The sequence below is a fragment of the Chelmon rostratus genome, chromosome 5, assembly GCF_017976325.1.
Source record: "Chelmon rostratus isolate fCheRos1 chromosome 5, fCheRos1.pri, whole genome shotgun sequence".
In the NCBI taxonomy this organism is placed as follows: Eukaryota; Metazoa; Chordata; class Actinopteri; order Chaetodontiformes; family Chaetodontidae; genus Chelmon; species Chelmon rostratus.
The window spans coordinates 10393411-10414645 of NC_055662.1; the positions used below are offsets into that span (position 1 = coordinate 10393411).

At 43.1% G+C, this 21235-nt stretch overlaps 1 protein-coding gene across 1 annotated transcript in view; it reads right to left on the reverse strand.

Annotated features, from left to right (window-relative positions):
• Positions 1–20589, reverse strand: part of adamts3 (ADAM metallopeptidase with thrombospondin type 1 motif, 3) — a 125538-nt gene extending 104949 nt beyond the window's left edge. Inside the window, exons 1-3 of the mRNA XM_041936784.1 lie at positions 20530–20589; positions 20133–20154; positions 12497–12936 (exon numbers count right to left, since the gene is read on the reverse strand). Of these exons, the coding sequence (XP_041792718.1) occupies positions 12497–12936; positions 20133–20154; positions 20530–20589 (522 nt within the window). The remainder of the gene's footprint in view (positions 1–12496; positions 12937–20132; positions 20155–20529) is intronic.
• Positions 20590–21235: the final 646 nt, after the last annotated feature.

Here is a 21235-nt window from a genome sequence, read left to right on the forward strand (position 1 = left end):
CTGCCAAAAAAAACATATGGGATTCAGCTGAAGGGCTCCAGTTTTTCAAAAACAGTCTCTTTCAGTCTAAACTTCTTAAGGAGGTCGGTATGAACGTGCTTTCGTTAAAAAAAAAAAAGTTGAGGTACTGCAACGTTGAAAAAAGGTCTGAATTCAGCCAGGACACTGCCACCTTTCACCCTCGGTGTTGTTCAAAGGTGTGTTTGCTTTCAAAAATGTGAGCAAACCTTCGTCATCATTACCTGCCATTTTCATCCACAGCCTTTAAAGGAACTTTATGGGGAAAAAATACACAAGTTAATTTCTTGTGATTGGGGGGGACTGACAGTCTCAATCCCTTGGCAGAGAAGTAGAGACTATTTTTGAGAATGCTTAACAATAATAAACAGAAATTTACAGGCATATTTCAGAAGTCTTTGCAGGGGAATTAGCATAATAAATCCTCTTGTCCATATCCTCCATACATTTCATTTTTCTTGCAAATCTGTGCTTGAAGTTGGACCCCTCTTGTATTTCAGCAGATTTTGCTGCCTTATACAGTGTTTTTTTTCTAGAAATGGTAAAATTAGAAAGTCAAAAGCAAAATGTTTATAGATAACGAACTGAAATGAAGGACAGTTTTTTGGTAAACGTGCAGGGCAGAGGAGGGCGAAACAGGCTGCACTTTGAGAAACAATACAAGAACTTGTTTCACTTCGGTCTTTTTGTGCTGCTCCACCAAACAGCAAACATTTACAGACGGCTTTGAGGAGGCGGTGAGGAGTCCACACTTGACTTAAAATAAAACCTCACGCCGCTGAATGGCGCTCAATGTCTGTCTGTAACGACAACAGAAAATGTGGGCTCCTCTTAAGTTTATATAGGTCATGATTAAAAATGCTTCAACACATAAATATCAATAAAGGCACCCCTGCAGCACACACTGAACTGAAGCCTCGACTGCCGAGGAGAAAACTGGGAAGAAATAACTTGGCTTTGCATATCTTGGTGTGCCTCCCCTCCTGTACCTCAAACCATATACCCAAACAGCTCTGGGGTCAAGCCTCTGCAACAAGCCTTGGCTAAGTCAACAAGGAACATTAAGAACTATTAGTGAATAAAACTCTTGTGCCCAACTACAGTTCACTGCAAAGAGGAACTGGCTCACTTTCTTTTTCTAATCAAATAGGATATTTTCTTTGCTTTTTTTTCCATCACCGCAGCTCCAAATATGTCAGGAGCTGTGCACGTCCAGAATGCTCTTTTATGTCTCCAAGGCCAAGAGTTTAGGCCACTGAACACACATATCTTTTAGCAAAACATTAGCATGTCTTATTTACTCATTTTGTCACTCTTCATGAATCTCAGCGTCCTGAACGTTTCCTCCGAGGCGAGTTTTGCCCGAAGAAGGAGGCGTTAAAGTGCCCGGACGGACTGACAGCAGAGCATCGGGAGAACGTTTTAGTTCAAACGTCCTCCAACAGGCAGGCTTTTGCGGTGAAAGGATACTCTAACTGGTGCATTACCCATCAGGCCTACAGTGTGTTTACACTCGCGAGTCTCACATGCCACAGACACAGCAGTGCCTCGCCCCTTTTGGCTGGCAGGGCTGATTATGCAACACGACACACATTAAGAGGTGTCCAAGTTCTACAAAGCCGTCGGCGAGGTAAAGGTTAATATCAACAGTCAGACATCCAGCCTGTGCTGTCCTCGGGTCAGCTCTGCCTCCGTCTGTCTGTATCTGTCAGTCGATCGGTTGGTCCGCCTGCCAAAGCCTGCTGGAAAAAAATAAATAATTCCCCTTCATGCAACACAGGGTAAGAGGAGGTTTTTGTTCCAGCTGTCCTGCTTCATGGAAACAAATGAGTGAGGCTGAAGCAGTATTTCATGGTTGCTTTAAGGCATTTCCAGGCAGCTCTCAGTTTGTTTGTCAAGATGAAATAAAAGCTGGTACTTCGTGGCACATAGTTGTACGTCGGGCTGCAGCTGAGAGTGCGTTAAAGTCTGATTCCCCCCACACATGTGACACAAATCTGATGTTCCGTAATCAGCAGGAATTGGAAAAACCTGCCTGCAGTCTTGAGCCACATGAATATACGGCACCGAATCAAACAGATTTCTATTTGAACGCTCGAATCACAACCTGTCAGCGACGCAGCGACAATAACCAGGGATGGCACTTTCCTTTTGTTTTTGTCCCTGATCCCAATTTGTGTCCATGGCAGCTCCAGATATGTCCTTTTCTAATAAATATCTACTGCCAGACCACTCTGATAATTACTCTTTATTTTCCTACATGATACAGCTGTGGCATGTGTTGAAGGTATGCCACCACTCATGTCTATAATGCACATTTACTTCTCCTCCTGACAGCTCTAAATTAAGAAAGTACAGCTTGTGTCAGAGATTCACCTCAAGTGCTTTGTGTGGGTACCTCCTGCAGTGTTTTCGACAATATTCTGTAGAATATCAGCAGAGATCAAAGACTTGTTGTTGCGAGAGATTTTGGAAAGGATTATGACAGGTTCTCTTCATCTCCAGCATGTAAAAAAGTTTCTCATCTTCAAAAGCAGCACTCAACACGATTTTGCTTACAAAATCTCATTCAACACAGGGCAAACTGACCATTTTTTAACCTAAAACATCACATTAAACACACTAACTGTGGTGTGTGTGTGTGTGTGTGTTTGTGTGTTGGGGGGTTTATATATACATATATAAAAACAAGATGGAAATGCATGATTTTGGCTGAAATCAAGGCAATTCATCACATTGATGCAGAAGTCCTATAAATCCGGTATTGCCATAAAGCACACCTGATCATTGCTTTGCAACATTTTCCACACTGGCCAAGCACAAGCAGGGATATAGAAGGTATAGATGCCAGAGCATAACAAAATCTCCTCCAGTCAAACATCTTTTATCTCACATAGTCACCAAATCCTGGTTCTGCTGTATTAACGGAGTGTTGCCAACAGCTGACATACACGATGACTTCCACTAAATAATGAGTTTCAACAAATAAAGGATCAGATTTAGATCAGATTTTACACCGTTGATACCAAGTAAACAAAGCCTTCGTCTGCGTCAGTGTAAACAATGAGTGTAACAAACTGCATCATTCATCTAAGACGACTTCTTATTCTGTTTCAGTAGAGCTGAGCAAACATTAACAAGAAAGCATTACACAGCAAGACAATCTTAAGCCATGCTGGAAGCTAAGAGAGGCTGCACTTGGGCACTGAGGTGCTTTGAGCTAAATGCTAATGTCAGCATGCAAACATGCTCACAATGACCAATCACAGTGTTAACATGCTGATGTTCAGCAGGTATAATGTTTAAAGTACAGCCGAGGCTGATGCGAATGCCTTTGTTGGCAGGCATACTGGCATAAACTAAATGACATGAAAAAATGCAAATATTGACCCAATAATGGCGCCAGATAAAAATTCAGAGGATCCACAAAAATGCATCGTGAGGGGAAACATTCATTCAAGGCGATCCATCCATTAGTCGAGACATTTCACTCCAAAACCTGAAACATCAACCTTATGGTGGCTGTAAAAAGGGAAGTCAGAAGGGATCAGCAAAGTCATGGGAATTCATCCTCTGGAAACCATGAATGGCTGTACCAAATGTCAAGGCCATCCATCAGACAGTTGTTCCCAAGAGCCTCACTGTTTGGTTAAAAACATACAGAGAGAAAAGCAAGTGGCTTATATGGTAATGCATTTAAAAACTCCACACAAACCATAAGGGAGAGGAGTTTTACTCCTGCAGCACTTCTGATCTGCAAGCGTTCAGTTTCAATCTAGCTGGCGTCAGATGTGTGCTGCATCCCAGAGGACATATAAGCGACATCCAAATGAATAAATAAGCAGCAGCCCGCCTTCAATGACAAAACTAAACTCAGGCTCACTGGTGGCTTAACATAGGTCAGAGTTTGCCTCCGAAGGCTGTTTATTTTAATCAGAAGTTTGATTGTTTTAAAGGCCTGGGGCTCCGTCACCGTCCATGTCGTTTATAACAGCATGAGGGAGTTGCTTATCTCACATCAGTCGTAGAAACATGTCATTAATTCCTACTCCTCGCTCATCTTCCCTGCCCTGCATAGCTGGACAAAAAGCAGATGCAGAGATTACGTCCTGAGTCCCTCAGTCCAAAAATACATCAGACATGAGAAGCTGGGCCTTTCAGGAAAACAACTCCACAATAAAATATCTGCAGCATGTGAACCATCAACTCTGTGACAAGGAAGCACATGAAGAGAGGCCAGACATGAAGCTAGAGTCATGTTGGGGGAGGAGGAGGATGGGAATGATACAGTATACGTCCACGTCTGACATCGAGGTCAGTCGCATTCCTTTGTTGTTTGCTCGCATGCTTTTTTTTTTTAGCTGTGTGCTGTATGTTTCATCCACGTGAAGAAGAAACAAGACTTATATAACCAACCATCCTCCTCAGCCGAGCCCTTCTGACTGTTTACGATGGACGTTGCGTGCTTGTAAAACTACCGTCCTTTCACAAAAAACCCTCCACGCAGACCAGGTGTGTTCCGAGGATCAAACGCTGTCATTATATCTCATAAACGGAAGCAAATACCTTCACGGAAACCCATAAGTCCAAAAACAGTGAGGCTGAAGAGACAGTCCATGTTTTAACGCAACACCAGCTTCTGCTCTTGGAGAATTTACATGCATTAGACCCAGGGGATGGCTACAAGGTCACGAGTTTATATAACTTTATCAGTCTAATCAATCCTCATACAGCTCCAAAGAGAGTTTCTGATCCACACAAGGCTGGTTGTCTGTCTGCTGCCGAGCAACAGCATCCCTCTGTTTCATTTAAATGCCAAAGATAATTCAGAGGAGGCCATTAAGAGCAACGTGTACCCATGTGCATCTCAAGAAAAGCCTTGATTATCGACCATCAACCTTTTCCCGCCCACTGCTTAGCCGGTGATATGCCAGCATTGTGTGGAACGTTCCCTCACTGCCAGCATTATGAAACATGTAACATACCTAAGGCTGCAACTAACAACTATTTTCATTATTTGTCACTTGTATATTTTCTCAATTGATCAATTGATTGTTTTGTCTGTAAAATGTGAGAAAAAGAAAAAAGGGCCTGTTACACTATCCCAAAGCACAAGGCGGCGTCTCCAGATGTCTGCTTTATCCATTCATCACTCAACAACACGAACAAATGAGTTTCGAGTCATATAGAATACTGTATATGTAATCATATATACTCACTTTAGTACAAGTGTTCAGGCTCAAGAAAAGTTCAGGGTGTTAAAGGGTTAATAGGACCAGGATACCAATTTGTTGTGCTAGAATTAATGAGGAAATATTGGAATTGGAATTCTTGGAGGCTTCCGCTTGCATACAACTGTCAAGACATCAGACTTTAACAATTTAAAGCCTGGTAATGAGTTGGAAAACTCCGGTTTTGTGGCAAGATTCCAATCATAAATCATTGGAGTGAACATGAGAAATCTGCGGGCTAATGGAGCAGTCAGACGCTTGCGCTGCACAATATGTGAATGTGCTGCAACCCTGACAGATACATCTCTGCTGCACACAGTGGACGTGAAGAGGCAGAAAACAGAGCTGAGCCCTGGTTCATTTCACCTGCCTTTATCAAGCCGGTTTCTCTGACATGCATGAAACATGAAGGGCTGTCTCCCACACACTGGCCAGAAAAGATCACGCTCATTTCACCCCCACGCTGCTGCTGAGGCAGAGGAAGTATCTGCCTCATAAGCAGTCAGCAGTCAGGCTGCCTGCCTGCCTGCCTGCTCCAGTAAATTCTTCCAGACAGCAGCCTGGCTATAATTAAGAAACAGTAAAACACACACCTAGTGAGGGCTAGGGCTACCACTTGAGATCAAAGACCAATGGCCCCCAACAACAGGCTTTTTCAGTGGCAACCACTGGTTTGGCGAGCGTTTGATCTGGAGTTATGCGGTCCTGCATGCTTTGCATTTAGGCTGCACACAATGTGAGGAGGAAAGATGATCCTGTTCTGCATTAGAGCAGCCAGAAGACCAGACAGTAAAAGATTATGATACTATAGCACAGCGTAGGCTAACCCTACTTTATCTAGAATTGTATCGTGCTATCATGTAGTAATTTTCTGCTCATTAAAAGCAGGAGCAGGACAAATTGATTTAGACCCAATTATATGTTGCATTGATGTTGACAGTTCATGTTTGCCTGTAGACGACAGAGGAAAGAGTAAAGTTTCTGCCCAGGTAACATGAACGGGTCATACTAAAGAGTGTTTAAATCAGATGTTTCCTGGATTCTACATCACTGAGTATTGAGAAGTCATTCTGGTTTTCACTGCCCACACGTAAAACATGGACACGGCCTCCGTGGTGTCACCCACAGGTTTCTGAGGAGCCATTGTGAAGCTCAGTGTCTCCAGCCGTCGCCATCTTGGCAGTGCCTGACGCCGAACTCCTGGCTAGTCAAAGAGGGAGAATGTGATTTAAACGACAGAGTTATATAAACATTCACCTCTCGTACAGTTGTCATCAACAGGTAGATGAACTATACAGACCAGGCTGTAAACATGTTCATTTCTGCTGTAAAGTTGGGCATTTTTATATGGGGGTCCATGGGATTGAATCACTTTTAGAGGCTGCCTCAGCCATCCAGAAACTGCATTTTTTGGCACTTCTGTTTCATTTTTCAGTCCTGGAGGTTGCCACTTGCCACACAAAAATAAAGTTTTCAAAAGGCGGGTCAGGTGACCCACATTTTATTTCAGAGATTTATTTTCACTCCAAATTCAAAATATCTTGTTTCCTCTTAACAGGACCAAAGAGGTCCGCTTGTGATGTTGACAGCTTATGTACCGCAGTCTCTAAAGGACAAAAGACGACTGGTTATTGTGCTGCAAAATGGAAGAAGACTTTTATTTAACTGACTGTCAGATTTTGAGCATTTGTATTATAAAAAAACACTGATAGGACGGCACACTGTCGCGTGATATGTACAGTGTTGTATGCAGCAAATCAGCCCTCTACTCTTTGAGGACTGTTGGCGTCTTCAAAGTGACATCCTGCCACAACAGTATTTACAAAGCAAAACTCTCACATCCTGTGTGGCCACTTCTCAGGGCTGAGTCTCCTGCAAGGTTCAACTATAAATGTCTCTGACAGACTGAATCTGCCCAAGTGATGAACAGCTTCCTGCTCCAATCAAAGGAAATGACCAAATCCTGCAGTGAAGAGGAGCGACTTAGAGGTCGGACTGGCATGATATTTGTTTAGGACGTGTGCTTGACGCTGCCATTGTAATATTTTTAGACATTATCTTCAGGAGGTCACACAGAGACTCTGCCATTGTTCAGCGAGAATGAAAAGTGGTTAGACGGGTATTTTCATGTTGTACCTTCTGTCAGTTCACTGTCAGTGGCAGCGAAACAAAGAGCTACAGAGGAAACTGACATCTGCTTTAACACAGAAGGAAAATCTCATAAAATCTCATAAATTTAATAAAAAATAAAAAGTATGTAAACATATCTGCCTGTCAGCGACTGAGTTCATGAGCTTGTAAACAGCCCAGTACAGAGAAAACAGAGAGAAACTGTGAGAGTTAACCGTCAATATGGTTACCACCCATCCTGTATGATACAGGATCCTCCCGCATTGACAAATAAAATGCACTGTCCCTTACTCAATCCCCCGCTTTATTTGCGTCCTCCGGGCATGGGGACACTGGCAAGGCATCGCTTATTTTGCCAACCCTGACTGTGACCGACATGCGCTGGCCCAGCTGGCTAGCATGCTGGCGGTTAGCTCACCAGCTGCACCAGTTTGGCCAGCAGCTCTGCCAGTAGCCACCACGAGACCAGGACAAGCAGATCCATGTTGCTGTGCCAGTCTTTGGAGTGACCGGGCCTTCACACTCTCCTGCCAGGGCCCTGGCTGCAGTCTGTGGAAACACTGGATTTAAATCATTTGTCTAAACTTATCATTAGGCCACTACAGCCTGAGCTACAGACGCCAAGACTCGAGACTTGGACTCAAGTTGCAAAAATGACTTGACTCGACGTGTCTACTGAGACACGAATGCCTGAAAAGTCAACCTGAGACTTCAAGGCAAAACACTTAGGAGGCTTGACTTGAGTTTTTTTTTGTCTTTTGGAGCTCTGTCAAACTGTTATGAATGATTAACAACACAACAAGGACGTGCACAACGTCGCAGTAACCTCATGCACATTTTCTGCTGCAGCTACTGACACCAGAATAAAACGGAGAAAACTCTAAGTTAGCCTTTCACTCTAGATTTATTAGTCTGTACAAGAGTAGTTCCATGGCTTCCCCTCCTGCCCTGCTTACCTTCCTACCTGCAGCCCTGAAAATGACGACACACCAATCATTTATCTTAAGATATGAGAGTTGACTTGGACTCTTGGAGTTGGCTCAAAACATTTAAGCCTTTCTTTAAAAGGTTTCGTGCTTCTTTACACTGACACAACAGCAGACACATGAACTCCTTTAGGTTTTGAGTCCAAATATAAAATGAATATGCTGATTGATATTCAGTAGGCCACTGAATGAACATCTCTCAAAGGCAGAGCTGAGGCCTCTGTGGGCAACAAAAAAGACTTGATAATGGAGTTAAACCTACACCGTACAGCCCTGCAGATTTTAATTCATATTCTGTTTCTATTGTCTCCCCTATATACACACACACATACCCTTAGGTTTTGGAAATATAAAACGTCCTTTTGTTGCTTCTGCCTGGTGTCAGCAGTTAAATGTCAAGTTATTTTCAGATGAATGATAGAAGGTTGGAAAAATGTTATATGTGAGTCAAAATAATGTGGGCTCACTTCGATTCTGCATTTGACCTTCAGCCAGGAACTTCATGGGGTACATAAGCCCTCACTCTGACGGGCACATCGTATCCTTACTGCTATAACGTAATTCCTGTTCAGACAGATTGGCTCAATAGACAAATGTCAATTTGTCAATTTTAAGTGTAAACCAGTGATTTATATTTAGTTGCAAACAGTTGATCGGCAGAAAATTTGTTAATCAACAAAATGTTTGTCATTTTTTCAAGCAACATGACACAAATTCACTGATTTCATTTTCTCAAAGGTGAATATTTGGGCTTTACTAGCAGTAAATTGCATAACTTTGGGCTCTGGACACTCGAGCATGAACACGTCAGCTAGGATTCTGGGAAACAGTGATGGCTATTTCACTTTCCTTTTTTTATGTGACATTTCATAGACCAAACAATTCATCTATTGAGAAAGCATGAGGTCACCACTGATGATGAACTGTTTACCAGGAAGTCTGAGAGCCTGTTTTATAGGATCTTGCAAGACAGGAAAATGGTCATTTACCATCTTAGCCATGTCCCACTTGGGCTGAAGCCACTTTCTTTATTCTTGCCTCACTCCTGAACTGTTTTCACAACTACAGCCTGACAAATGCTATTGGTAGGTTCATGGCATGTTTAAAGAACTGTTTTAAATCTAAATCTTTTTTTTTTTACTGAGGCTGCAGAAAACTAAAATCTTATTAGGTGATCTGAATTTCACTTCCCCAAATTATGGAAAGAGCTTCCTGAAGAGCTCAAAGCGGCAACATCTTTATAAACCCCTTTTAAAACTATTTAGAAAAGACAGGATTTCACTGTAGCTCGGCTGGGGATATAAATCACTTATTTCTCTGCCTTTTATTTTACCAGGAAATCCAATTGAGATCAAAAATCTCTTACACAAGAGAGACCTGGCCAAGGTAGCAGCCGTACACCATCACAACACATTAAAATGCAACATATACATCATGTTACATTTCCAAACATCCACCTCAAACAGAAGAACAACTATAGGAACACACTGGCCTTTCAAGACAAACAACCACATCCTTTATTCCTTAGAGTTATTTGAATTAAATTGATTTATTTTCCTTTCATGTAGAAAGGTTTGATGTGATCACATATAATTATCAACTCTATTACAGTCATTCACGATGTCAAGAGGGTCTGTAGTTGCGTAAAAATTGGATTTTCGATTATCTATTGTGTGGAGCTCTTATTTCAGTCCGCTTACTGTAAGACTGTAGTCTACATCAGGGAAGAAATGCTGTTTGTTGTCTGTCAGACATCACATGATGGTAGACTCAAGTTTCGTGCGAAACACAAAACAATACCTGTCAGGCTTTGTTGTTGTGAATCAACCTGTTTATATTTTCCAGCCAAGTCAGCGTTTCCTGAAACTCTCCTCCCACCACATTAAAAAATGCATGTCAGTGTCACACACTTCAGTTTTACTGGCCGGCAAGCAGAGCCTCCCGCTCCCACGCCTGCCTGGGAGAATCCCTCTCTACACAAGCTGCCTTGTTACAACTGTTGTAATGTGGAGAGAATGAAGTGAACCCCTGCACAGCACCTTTACACCATCCTCTGAGAATCAAATCCCGAGGGGACACACACACACACACACACACACACACACACACAATATCTAAGAAAATGCAGACCGCCAGGCTTTTCATTCATGTTTCATGATGATTCAAGTCAAAGTCCCTGAGGGTCTCTCCGTCATTATCAGCAAATCCATGTGTTACTCTTTTAAGTGGTCCTGAAAAGAAGTGCTGCCTTTTGATATGGCTGCACTTGATGCTGCAGGCTGGTTTGAGCATATTATACCTTCACAAAAGCAGCACCAGTGGTCTGTAACAGGTTACTTAACTAAAACCAACCATCAACTTATCCTACTAATGAGTATTGTCTGTGCAGCCATAGTCTGATTGAGGTTCTACTTTGATACCATACACCTCCAGTGTTGTCCAAAATAATTAAAAGGGTTAAAAGTTTACAGCCATGTGACACTTTTAAGTTAAATGCTAACATCAGTGTGCTAGCATGCTCACAATGACAATGCTAACATGATGTTGGGCAGGTATGTTGGCCATTCAGCATGTTAGCATGGTAAAATTAACTACTTAGCACAAAACTAAACACAAAACACAAAGTATGTAGTAGTTTAATTAAGAGTGTCGTTGGTTTTGCGGGTACTTGGTCAAAAAAGTACGAAAGACACACAAGCTAATGAGGCTGGATGAAAAGTCGAAAGTTCAGAGGATTTTATCACAATTCATCTTGCAGGAAACATGAACGTGTGTATCAAATATCATGGCAATCCATCAACTAGTTGCAGAGACATTTCGCTCAAATCCAAAACTGTCAACGTGCTGGAAAAAAGACGTTCATGAAGAGTGTCACCAAAGTCACTGGGATTCGTCATCTGGGAACCTTGAATGTACAAAATTTTGTGCCAATCGATGTGATAGATGTGGAAATATTTTACTGGATAAATGATGAATCCGGCCTGCTGGTGGCGCAACATGATGAATCACTGCACAACTAAAGCCATTAGGATTCATCCTCTGGGAGCCATAAATGTCTGTGCAAAAGCATTGCAATCATAGCAATCTATCCAACAGTGTTCCAGATATTTTAGTCTGGTCCAAAGTGGAGGACCGACAGACCGACTGTCATTGTCATTCCTGCAGACCCACAACCAGTCAGGCTAAAAATACATGAAAAAGGCACATTTTAGTGTGCTAAACTCGGTCAGTGTAGTGTTGTCTCAAACACTCTGTGGATGCCTTTTTGCATTCATTCTTTCTGTGAATAAACGACGGGTCTCAATGCTCTGAGGAACTTGCCAGCAGATTTGTCCTTATTAATCAATCAATGATCAAGACATGAGGTGACCATCATATTTTTTATTACCGATTCCTGACTCTGTTTCCGGGAAAACAGACACACTGCAGTGCCAGAGAAATTCAGTGGAGGAGTAGCACGCCTGTTCAGCAACATCTGGCTCCAGACAGAACTCCTCAGCAGGATAAATTAAATGTTGGTTCAGTTTCCTCAGCAGAATGCTTTTAGTAATGAACAGATGAAGTAACACCAGCTTTATCTTTATGACATAGTGATTCTGAATGTCTATCGGGGGTCATGAGCTACAGTACAACCACTGTCATGCCTTTAAACCCCGCAGCATTTCAGCAGAGAACTTCATTTCAAAGTCTTTGTGTTTGGTAACTGAATCTTCTCCTTCGTGGCCTACTCTAAGACATCTTGGCCCAGGTCATTCCCCAATTACTGCTCAAGTGTTTTATGAGGGGTGATGGGGAGGATAGGACGGCAGACTTTTGTGGCGCACAAAGGGAACTCGTGTTTTATGTTGGGAAAGGGTTGGGGGGGAAACCCGTTGGGTTTGTGGGTGCAATGGTTGGCCACTCACCCGTGACAAACCTCTGTACAAAACGTTATTCCGTCTGGCCGCCTGAAGAATATCTCCAAGAACAAGGTGCTGTAAAAATGCCGAGCGCTGACGTAAAGAAATGCTAAACTCAGGAGTTACGGACATCTTAAATCTATTAATGCCAGTTGATAAGGTCATGGCACTTTTGTAATGAAAAAACAGGGTTTGAGGGGGTGGGGGAGCTTTATGGAGGAGGAGGACTTACCAGTCCATCACAGTTGTTAATGGCAACCGCGGCCCCAGGGACGTCTGTGATGTCACCGATAAAGGTGCAGTCAGTCTTTAACAGCTCACGGCGCAGTATCCTCTCCGTCCTGTTGGTGGATTCAGTCTGGTTGACGCCCGTGCCGACATCGCCACCGGCGCTTTCGCTGACATTCCCGAAGCCCTCGACCTCGTCGTGCCACTCCACCATCGCACCTGGTGCCACCAACCTGTTGTTCGGCCGCAAACGGAGGTGGAACTCCTTCCCGAAGGCAGAGATGTTGAAGAAAAGTTTCTGTTCGGATTCACCGGAGGAAAACGCCTCCCTCTTGACGCGCTGCTTGTGCGTAGCAGAGAGCAGGTGTGACAGGTAGTGTCCATGAGAGTCGGTGCTGAAAGGAGTGACGAGGCCATATTCCTTCAGCCGGCTCCTCAGCTGGCCTGTCAGACAACAAAATGACAGTGAGACCTTTTCTTCTTTCAAAGCCACAGAAAAAATAACAGCACTCTGCTGCATGCAAAAACTTTTTCAGCCTCTTTTTCAGTCTTGCAATGTGAAGAGGATACAATGCTCTGACCTGATGGCTGTGGCTCTGTGCAGCAGAGCTCTTCAGTGTGTTTCTATTGATTGATTGTTTTTTTGTCAAAAAATAGTAAAGGAAAATTTTAATTTAAAAAGAAGGTTGTTTTGGTGCGATCACGGCCTTGTTCTCCATTTAAGATGGGCACGGTCAGAATTTCACCAGACTGATGCCAATGACTGTTTTTCAGACACGATGCTTTTAGATGCGACAATGCAACTACAGGCTGAAGCCTTTCAGTTAGAGAGCACAGAGCAGAAAAACCTTCTTTCCAGAAGTTCTTGATAAGCTGTTCCTGCCTTTAACATGTCCAAAGTAAATATCTAGCACAAAAAATATGCAGCTTATACTGGATGGCAATCAATATCATTTTGGCAGAGTGCTTCATTTACCCTCAGGCCCTTGTCCATTGGCTAATTTGTGGTCCACTTAATTGCACAAGGAAATCTGCGGGTCTTGAAACACTCAGTTTAAAAGAAATTTCCACCCAGGCTTGGTTGACTTTTCCAAATGTGTCCAACAGCAGACACATTCAAAATGTTTCAGTTGGTTTTGGTTTGAAAAAAATGTAGCATGAATATCGAAACCCTGTCATTATCTTGTAGGTTTTGACTAGAAGACATTTAAACAGGTGTCAATGGTGAAACTCAAATTACACGTTTGAGGAAATGACATGCTTTACAAATCACAGTGTGCGCGTTCTGGACAAATGTGATGTGAAAAAAAAAACAAGCTTTTGAGAAAAAACATGCAGATATTGTTCAGCTAATTTGATGACGACACTTAGAAAATGCCACACATTAAGCTGTGGGGGACGAAAGCGGCTTGGTCACACTGATTTTGTAACACAGATTCGTAAACACTGAGAGCTTTTGTCATAAGTCTACAACCAAAGCAAACTGCGGGCACGTGTCTGGTTTCAAACACGCAAGAACATCAGAGGACTTTGTTAAAGGGAAAATACCACAGTTACATCCGGCTAACTCTACTCTCTCTGCAAGCATGGATGGTGCAGTCAGTTGTTCGATGCTGACATGGGAAAAGGTTGTGCAACATATGCAGGACTGATGTAAGTTTAAATAGAGTATTACATATTTCTCCACTTTGCCTTTTGCGAGAAAGCTGTGGACAAATCTCTCAGGAAAAAAAAAAGTTAGAGTGAAATGGGTCAAAGAGGAGTCAAGAATTAGCACTGTTCATTAACGAGGATTTGAAGGATGGGGTTTCACTGCTGAATCCACAACACACAAAGGAGGTGCATTTTGATGTTTTCTTAAAGCTCCTGAAAACCTCACTATAAGGACAATTAAACCAGAAAAAACCAAACAACGGTCATTACATCTGATTGAAATGTTCCTGATTGGTGCATGTGATTACTTGACATCTAGTTTTCTGCATGAGCCCAGTGACAGGAAACACAGATAAAAACAGGAATCCAGAAATCTCTCATGAGAACTAATAAAACTGATGAATTTATGTAGAACAGTATTGCTTTATGAAGACTTAAGATGAAAGACTGAAAACAAAATGTTCTTAAAGTTTTTATCCATAAAAGTTTAGATCAACCCTAGCAAATGAGATGGGACAAGAGCTAATTTAGAGAAAAATTCTGCATAAAATTAACTTGCAGTTTAAAGACATTTAAACATTTAATTTGAACATTGGCTCTGCAGCATCATGTGGGACATTTGCCCTGAGGGAATATGTAAGATCCACTGAACTGAGCTGCAAATATTGAACTATGGATTGGAAGTCATTTACAAGGGGTATGATGAATCTCACAAGCTGAAAAACCCAAAAGTTAAACGGTGTAGTTGTTCTCAAAAGAGGCACAACTGCTTACAATCTTGAGGGAAAGACGAAATACATTCAGAGACCAGACTGCATTTACAGTCCACACGCTAGATTTTTCGAAACGATCATCGGCCCAGAGGCCCATCCTTCATTGTGTCACCCCCCGAAATAAGGGATTCAGCTATTCAGCGGTACAAAGTTATTTCAGACTGCACTTTTGTGTCTGTCAGTTTTTGAGTGAGTTGATTTTTCTCAGTCTAATCAAAATGTCACATTTTGTCGAAGTGAAAAAGCAGCTCAGAAGAGTTTAAAGGGAAGGTCGTTCCACTTTCTCCATTGACTTTCATGATTGGAGTCCGAAAAAATCTAAAAACCGCCTGAAACCAAACACGTAAAGCTGATGATCCGCTGTTAGAATGTCAGGCAGCTTTTTAAAGTAAACAGTGAGGACAGAAAGTTTTCAGACCCGTTCAACTTTTCCACATTTTGTCACGTTTTCCACTCCTCTTAAAATGGATTCAGTTCTTTTTTTTCTCATCAATCTACACACAATACTCAACAATAACAAAGTAATAACGAATTCTTGGAATGTTTTAGTTCTTAAAAATAAAAGACTAGTCCATGTCAGAGTAAAAAGCAAGTCGTGAGGTCGCTTTGTCAAATGGAAGAGGTTTGGAATGATGAGTCCTTACAGAAGGACAAGCATCAGTGCAGCAGTCCACCCATCTGGCCTTCATGATAGAGCAGCCAGACGGAAGCCGTTCCTCACTAAAAGGCACATGACAGCCTGCTGGGAGTCTGACAAAAGGCATCTAAACAACACTCAGACCTGTGAAATCATCAGGTCTGATGAAACAAAGACTGAAGCATCACCTCATTAACACCATCTCTGCAGTCCAACACAGTGGTGGCAGCATCATGCTGCGGGATGTTTTTCTGGGACAGGGACTGGAAGACTAGTCGGGACAGTGAAAGCCTTTTCCAGAGTGCTCAGCATCTCAGGCTGGAGCGAAGGTTTACATTTCAACAAGACAGCAACCCGAAGCAAAACGCCAAGACAACACGAGACTGACTTTGGGAAAAATCTAGGAAAGTCATGAAGTGGCCCAGCCAGACTCCAGACCTGAATCCAATGGAGCAGGAGTTCTCAAACTTATTACTCAAGGTCTGCATCTGGTTTTTATTTAAGGTCAGAGATCCAGAACAATTGGTGATAACAAAATACTATGTAATCAATTAATTAACCTCACATCTCTCGTGATTGGACCAAGATGAAACCGAGGCAGAGGAGGCTCAGACAGTGAGTCCATATTTATTTATGACTCAGACTCTTACAACATCAACACCAGTTGTAGAAACTGTGTACTGTAGAGAAAAGGAGACGCGTTCTGACAGCGAACTCTCAAATGTTAATGGGTGAACGCAGCAGCAACAGCACACAACACTCTCCAGCTACACTGTGTATTCAGCGTCACTGAGAAAACATGATTGATCAATAGAAAATGTATTTCAACATAGAAAACATTACAGTCCACAACTTTCTGTGGTCTATTTATTATACAAGGTATGGTAGAGGTCCTCAGCTACATTTGTCCAAGAGCCAAACCTTTTTTAAGGCACAATTAGCCTATTATTGTTATGTTTTCTCTTTTTTTTTTTTTGTACTAAATCAATGCTATTTTTATGAGAGAACGTGGAAAATCCATAATGATAACTAGATGCTGAACTAGAAAAGAACTCATGGTGAGTACAAAACCCACAGTTCAACTACCAATGAATGAGTCCTTATCTCAACTAAGAACTCCTCTTCGGGGGCTCAACACAACAGATGGCCAACAAAAAAAAACCCAAGTGAGGCATCTCATAGACAAGCTTTGTTATTTTCTGTCCATGGAGCAAGTGAACTTTCTGGCTTGTTGCCAGGGGTTGGCGAGCTAATCGGCCGTCACTCTGAGGATGGACCGCATTTTCTGGGAATGTGACGGGCTGGATGTGACCTGCAGGCCGCCCGCTGACAATGCCGTCTGCATCCAGACCAGGTCCAGACTTTGCGAAGCCCTGCAATAGAGCATCTCTGGAGAGATCTGAAACTGGCTGTGCACTGACTGCCCCCATCCAGCCTGGCTGAGCTAGAAAGACTCTAACAAAAAGAGTGGGAGAGGCCTCAGAGAAAGGTGTGCAAAACCTGTGGGATCGTTTCCAAAGTGAGACCCTCGTAGCTGCCAAAGGTGCTTTAATCAAGCACAAAATGAAGGGTCTGGATATTTACAGAAATTAAATGTTTCAGTCTTTTACTTTTAATAAATTTACAAAACCCTCTAAAACCTGAGTACTGTGTGAAGGTTAAGGAGAAAAAATGAATTGAATCTGTTTTTAGAGGACACATAACAAAATGTGGAAAACTTGAAGGAGTCTGGAAACTAGAAGTTGTTGTAAGGGTTAAGGTTTGGGTTGTTGAGAGTTTTTACCCTGCAAAAGTCAAAGTACAGTTAACTACCACACTGATTTGGTTTGTTTAACTTCACCATTTCAGATCTTTCTGTCTTGACACCCGGGGATCAAATGTGAAAATGTTTCAAATAAAATCGGGATCATTGGCAATTTAACAGTTGTTGTGAAGACAGCTTCGTCCTTCAGATTTCAGTTAAGAATATGACAGAGAGCTGCAACTTTACTGGTTCTGCTTCGCCTTACACTCAATTAGCCTCATGCACGAGTGTTTTCACGTGCTTATCCCAAACCTGTCTCACCATTTTCTGTTAGGTTTACCACCAAACTCTCCTAAAAGCACATGCTTGTCATAAAATGCTCATTTCAACCTGATGAACAATTTAAGACAAAACAGTATTTGGCTTTTGATTCGCTTGGGAGCCACATATCTCTGCTTTAATGAGGTATCCAGTTCATTGCAGCAACTTCAACACAGCACACCCTCAAAAAAAATATCGGCACCAACTTAGTGTAAGTCCAGCAAGTACTACTTTCAAAATCTGAAATCTGTCTCTCTGCCTCTGCTGTGAACCGTCCATCTGGATGTTGAAAACTGGGGCACAAAGGCAGCTCTTCAAAGACACTCTTCTTTGATTATGAATATTATTTCCAATAAAGGCTGATGAATGTGCAGTATAAAGAGAGCGCCATAAGCAAAGCATTGAAAAACACTGCGTTCACCATCCCATGCATGATGGCAACCTCGCACTGGAAAACGAAAGGTAACTATATGGTTTGATGAGTACAATAACGAAGTGAATCATTTGCTGTGGCCTTCTCAGTCACCAGATCTCAATCCATTGGGTTATTTTGGCAAATGTGGATACTTTGGAAACTGTTCTGAAGACCTTTCGCATTTAGCGCGAGTTTCGGGGCCACCTTGGTTTGACCTACACACTTAAAAAGGGAGGGGTGAGGGGAATTCAGCTGGTTGCATTCTGCAGCCTCACCACTAGGTGACACTAAATCCTCCTTAAAGCCAGAAGGCCAAAACCAACAAACCAACCATTTTCACACCAACATATGCATGGACAAAAGTGTTAATAGCTGTTCCCAGTGGCCACATTAGAAGGAGGGGCAAAAAGGGAAGCTTGAGACATATGTTCGAACCCTGCATACACCTTTCACATCTCGGCACACCTGGCTAGTCACTGCCATGGTTTCTGGATTGTCGGGTTTCAGAAAGTTGTAAAACCCATCCACTGGATTCTGAGGTCAGAAAGGTGTATGATGAGCAGGATATTAGACGCTATTTGATAATCCGACGAGCACTTGGGTTGAAGCATATTGCTGGCTTCAGAGCCATGACAGCTGCCCTAAAGAACTAGTGCCGACTATGATTGATGCAACACCTCAACACCGGAAAAGGTGATTTCAGACTTCGGCAGATCCGGCAAACACTTTCTTGTGAAGACAGCTTCAGATTTGGATAAAGAATATGACAGAGAGTTGCAGCTTCACTGGTTTTGCTCCGCCTTGCACTTGATTAGCCTCATTCATGAGTGTTTTCACATGCTTATCTCAAACCAGTCTTACCTTTTTCTGTCAGGTTTACTCGTCTGAGTGTGTCGAGTCAGATTTGCCAAACTCTCTTAAAAGCACAAACTTGTCATAAAATGCTCGTTTCAACCTGATGAGTGTCACCTGTTCAGGTGCACGCTCATGAGATGTGATTAGCAGAATCAACGCCCCCAAAATTGCCAAATGACGGTTGCTGGTCCTCTCCATTTTTGGTAGGGTGTCAGTAGTTGTATTAGGAGACAGTGTTTCGGTATTGTGACTAAAACAGAGATAGAATGATTTGACATGAAGTTGCTTAAGAAAAACGTGTCTTGCTAAAGCAAAGTGGTCCATGACTTAGGTGGGAAGTGCTCAAGTTGGTGTGACGGTCACAGAGAATATTATTCAGTGTCTAATGGTGCAACATCAGCAGCAACAGACAGCAACTTGCCATAATGTGCCAATAAAATCTTTATCGTAAACTCATTCAGGTTAGTGCGAAGACTCATCCAACAAGTCGGTTCTCTAATCTTCTGAATTTGTTTTGCACCCAGGAGAAAACTCTAAATATAAGAAAACTGGTGAATGGGACAAGTTCTCATGAATCGCTTTTGCACGAAATCTGTTGGCACAAGCCGTTCTTGCATGAGCCCCGCTGACTTTAACTCACTCACTCTGACAAAAGTCAGAGGGGGAAATTTAAGAGAAACCACACTAAATGAGTGAAATAAACGTTTTACAGTGCCGATAATGGCCCAAAAGAGCCAAACTGCAGGCGACGGGCGACCACGAAGGCCAACTGGCAGCTGTCACCTTGCTGCGTGAGGGCCCCGGACGTGTTCAGAAGATAGCGGTGGGTGTAAAAGGATCCTACGTGGACACTGTTGCAGCTCACTTGTTTCTTAACCTCAGAATGGATAACAGATGTGCAGGATTTAGAAGTGGAATTTTCTGTCCTGTATAACAAAGCCCTTGAAGCAGTTCGCTCATGTAATATAAGTGTGTGTGTTGGAGGACTGTGTGTGTGTGTGTGTGTGTGTGTGTGTGTTTAGGGGGAATGGTGGGGTGGTAGCAGAGGGTGGAGGTGGAGGTGGAGGAGGGTGGGGGGGTGTATTACAGAGCTCCTCACACACAAACTCCCCTCCCACTTTGATCTCAGTGCACCAAGGTTGTTCTCCAGCGTTTTGATCCGCGCCTGGAGGAAAATCTCTACTTTCTCTCAACTCGCATCTAGTCATGAACAAGATGAACACAAAAAAAAACAACACTTACCCTCTCTATCTACTTCACCAGCCTGTAAGAGGAGAGAAAAAGCTCGTTAAAAGCGGTACAAGCCAGGAGGAAATCATAATGTGAGAGTGTGAGATGTCCAGCAGCAGCGCTGCCGCCCTGCAGCACAGTTTACTGCAGGCTTGTAAAAATCTAACAGAAATGCCTCTATTTCACATGTCTTATGTAACAGGCGAAAGTCATGCGTGTGCAGTGTCAACACGCATTTCACAGAGGAAGCAGTGTGCGCACTCACAGGGCCAAACGTGAAACTTCGCCCACGCTTTAAACCTGTTGCTGCGTCGGCCCGCCGAGCTCCGCTTTAACGCCGGATTTCATGACTCTCTGACGGCGACGGTGCGCACAGCGCGCAGGGAGACCAGGCGGCGCGGACACTTACCTTGTCAGCTGAAGTCAACGCAAATCCTACAAGCAGCAGCGCTAGTGACAGGACAGCCATCACGGGTCTCAAACGATAAAGAAAAACTTTATCCCAACGTCACAAAAATGGAAATAAGGAGAAAAATCGGGGATCTGTACGCAAGCGCGACCCGGCTCATTCAAAAAGTGACCAAAGTGGATGTGCAGACTGTGCCTCTGTTTCAGTGAAACACACACATAAAAAAACACGTGAAGTAGTTAAAGTTTCATGAAAGCAGGAGTGAGGCGAGTTGCGACACTTTTGTCAGTCAGTGTTATTTTTTTGTTGTTTTTTTTCTTTCTGTTGACTGAGTTTCGAGAAAGTTTTGGTGGAGTTAGCCGGACGTCCCCTCCGCCGCCGGCCGGACAGAGCTGCAGTGTGAGCCGCTTGCGACCTGGCACTTCTGCTCCCCTGGCTAATAAACGGCAAGACCAGCCCTGCGTGACGTCAGCCTGCCCCCTCTGCTGCCTGAACACATGGAGGGACAGAGGTGGAGGAGGAGGAGGAGCCCCCAACCCCACCCCTCCACCTCCAACCTCATCCCAGGACAGGATGGGACGGAGGGCTCCACATTAGTGCTAAATATATGGTGACTTTATTCTAACCCACCCACCCGTGTGCACGGTGGAAGGCCTGCTCCGACCCTTTACTTCAGTAAAAGTACTAATACCACACAGCAAAAATA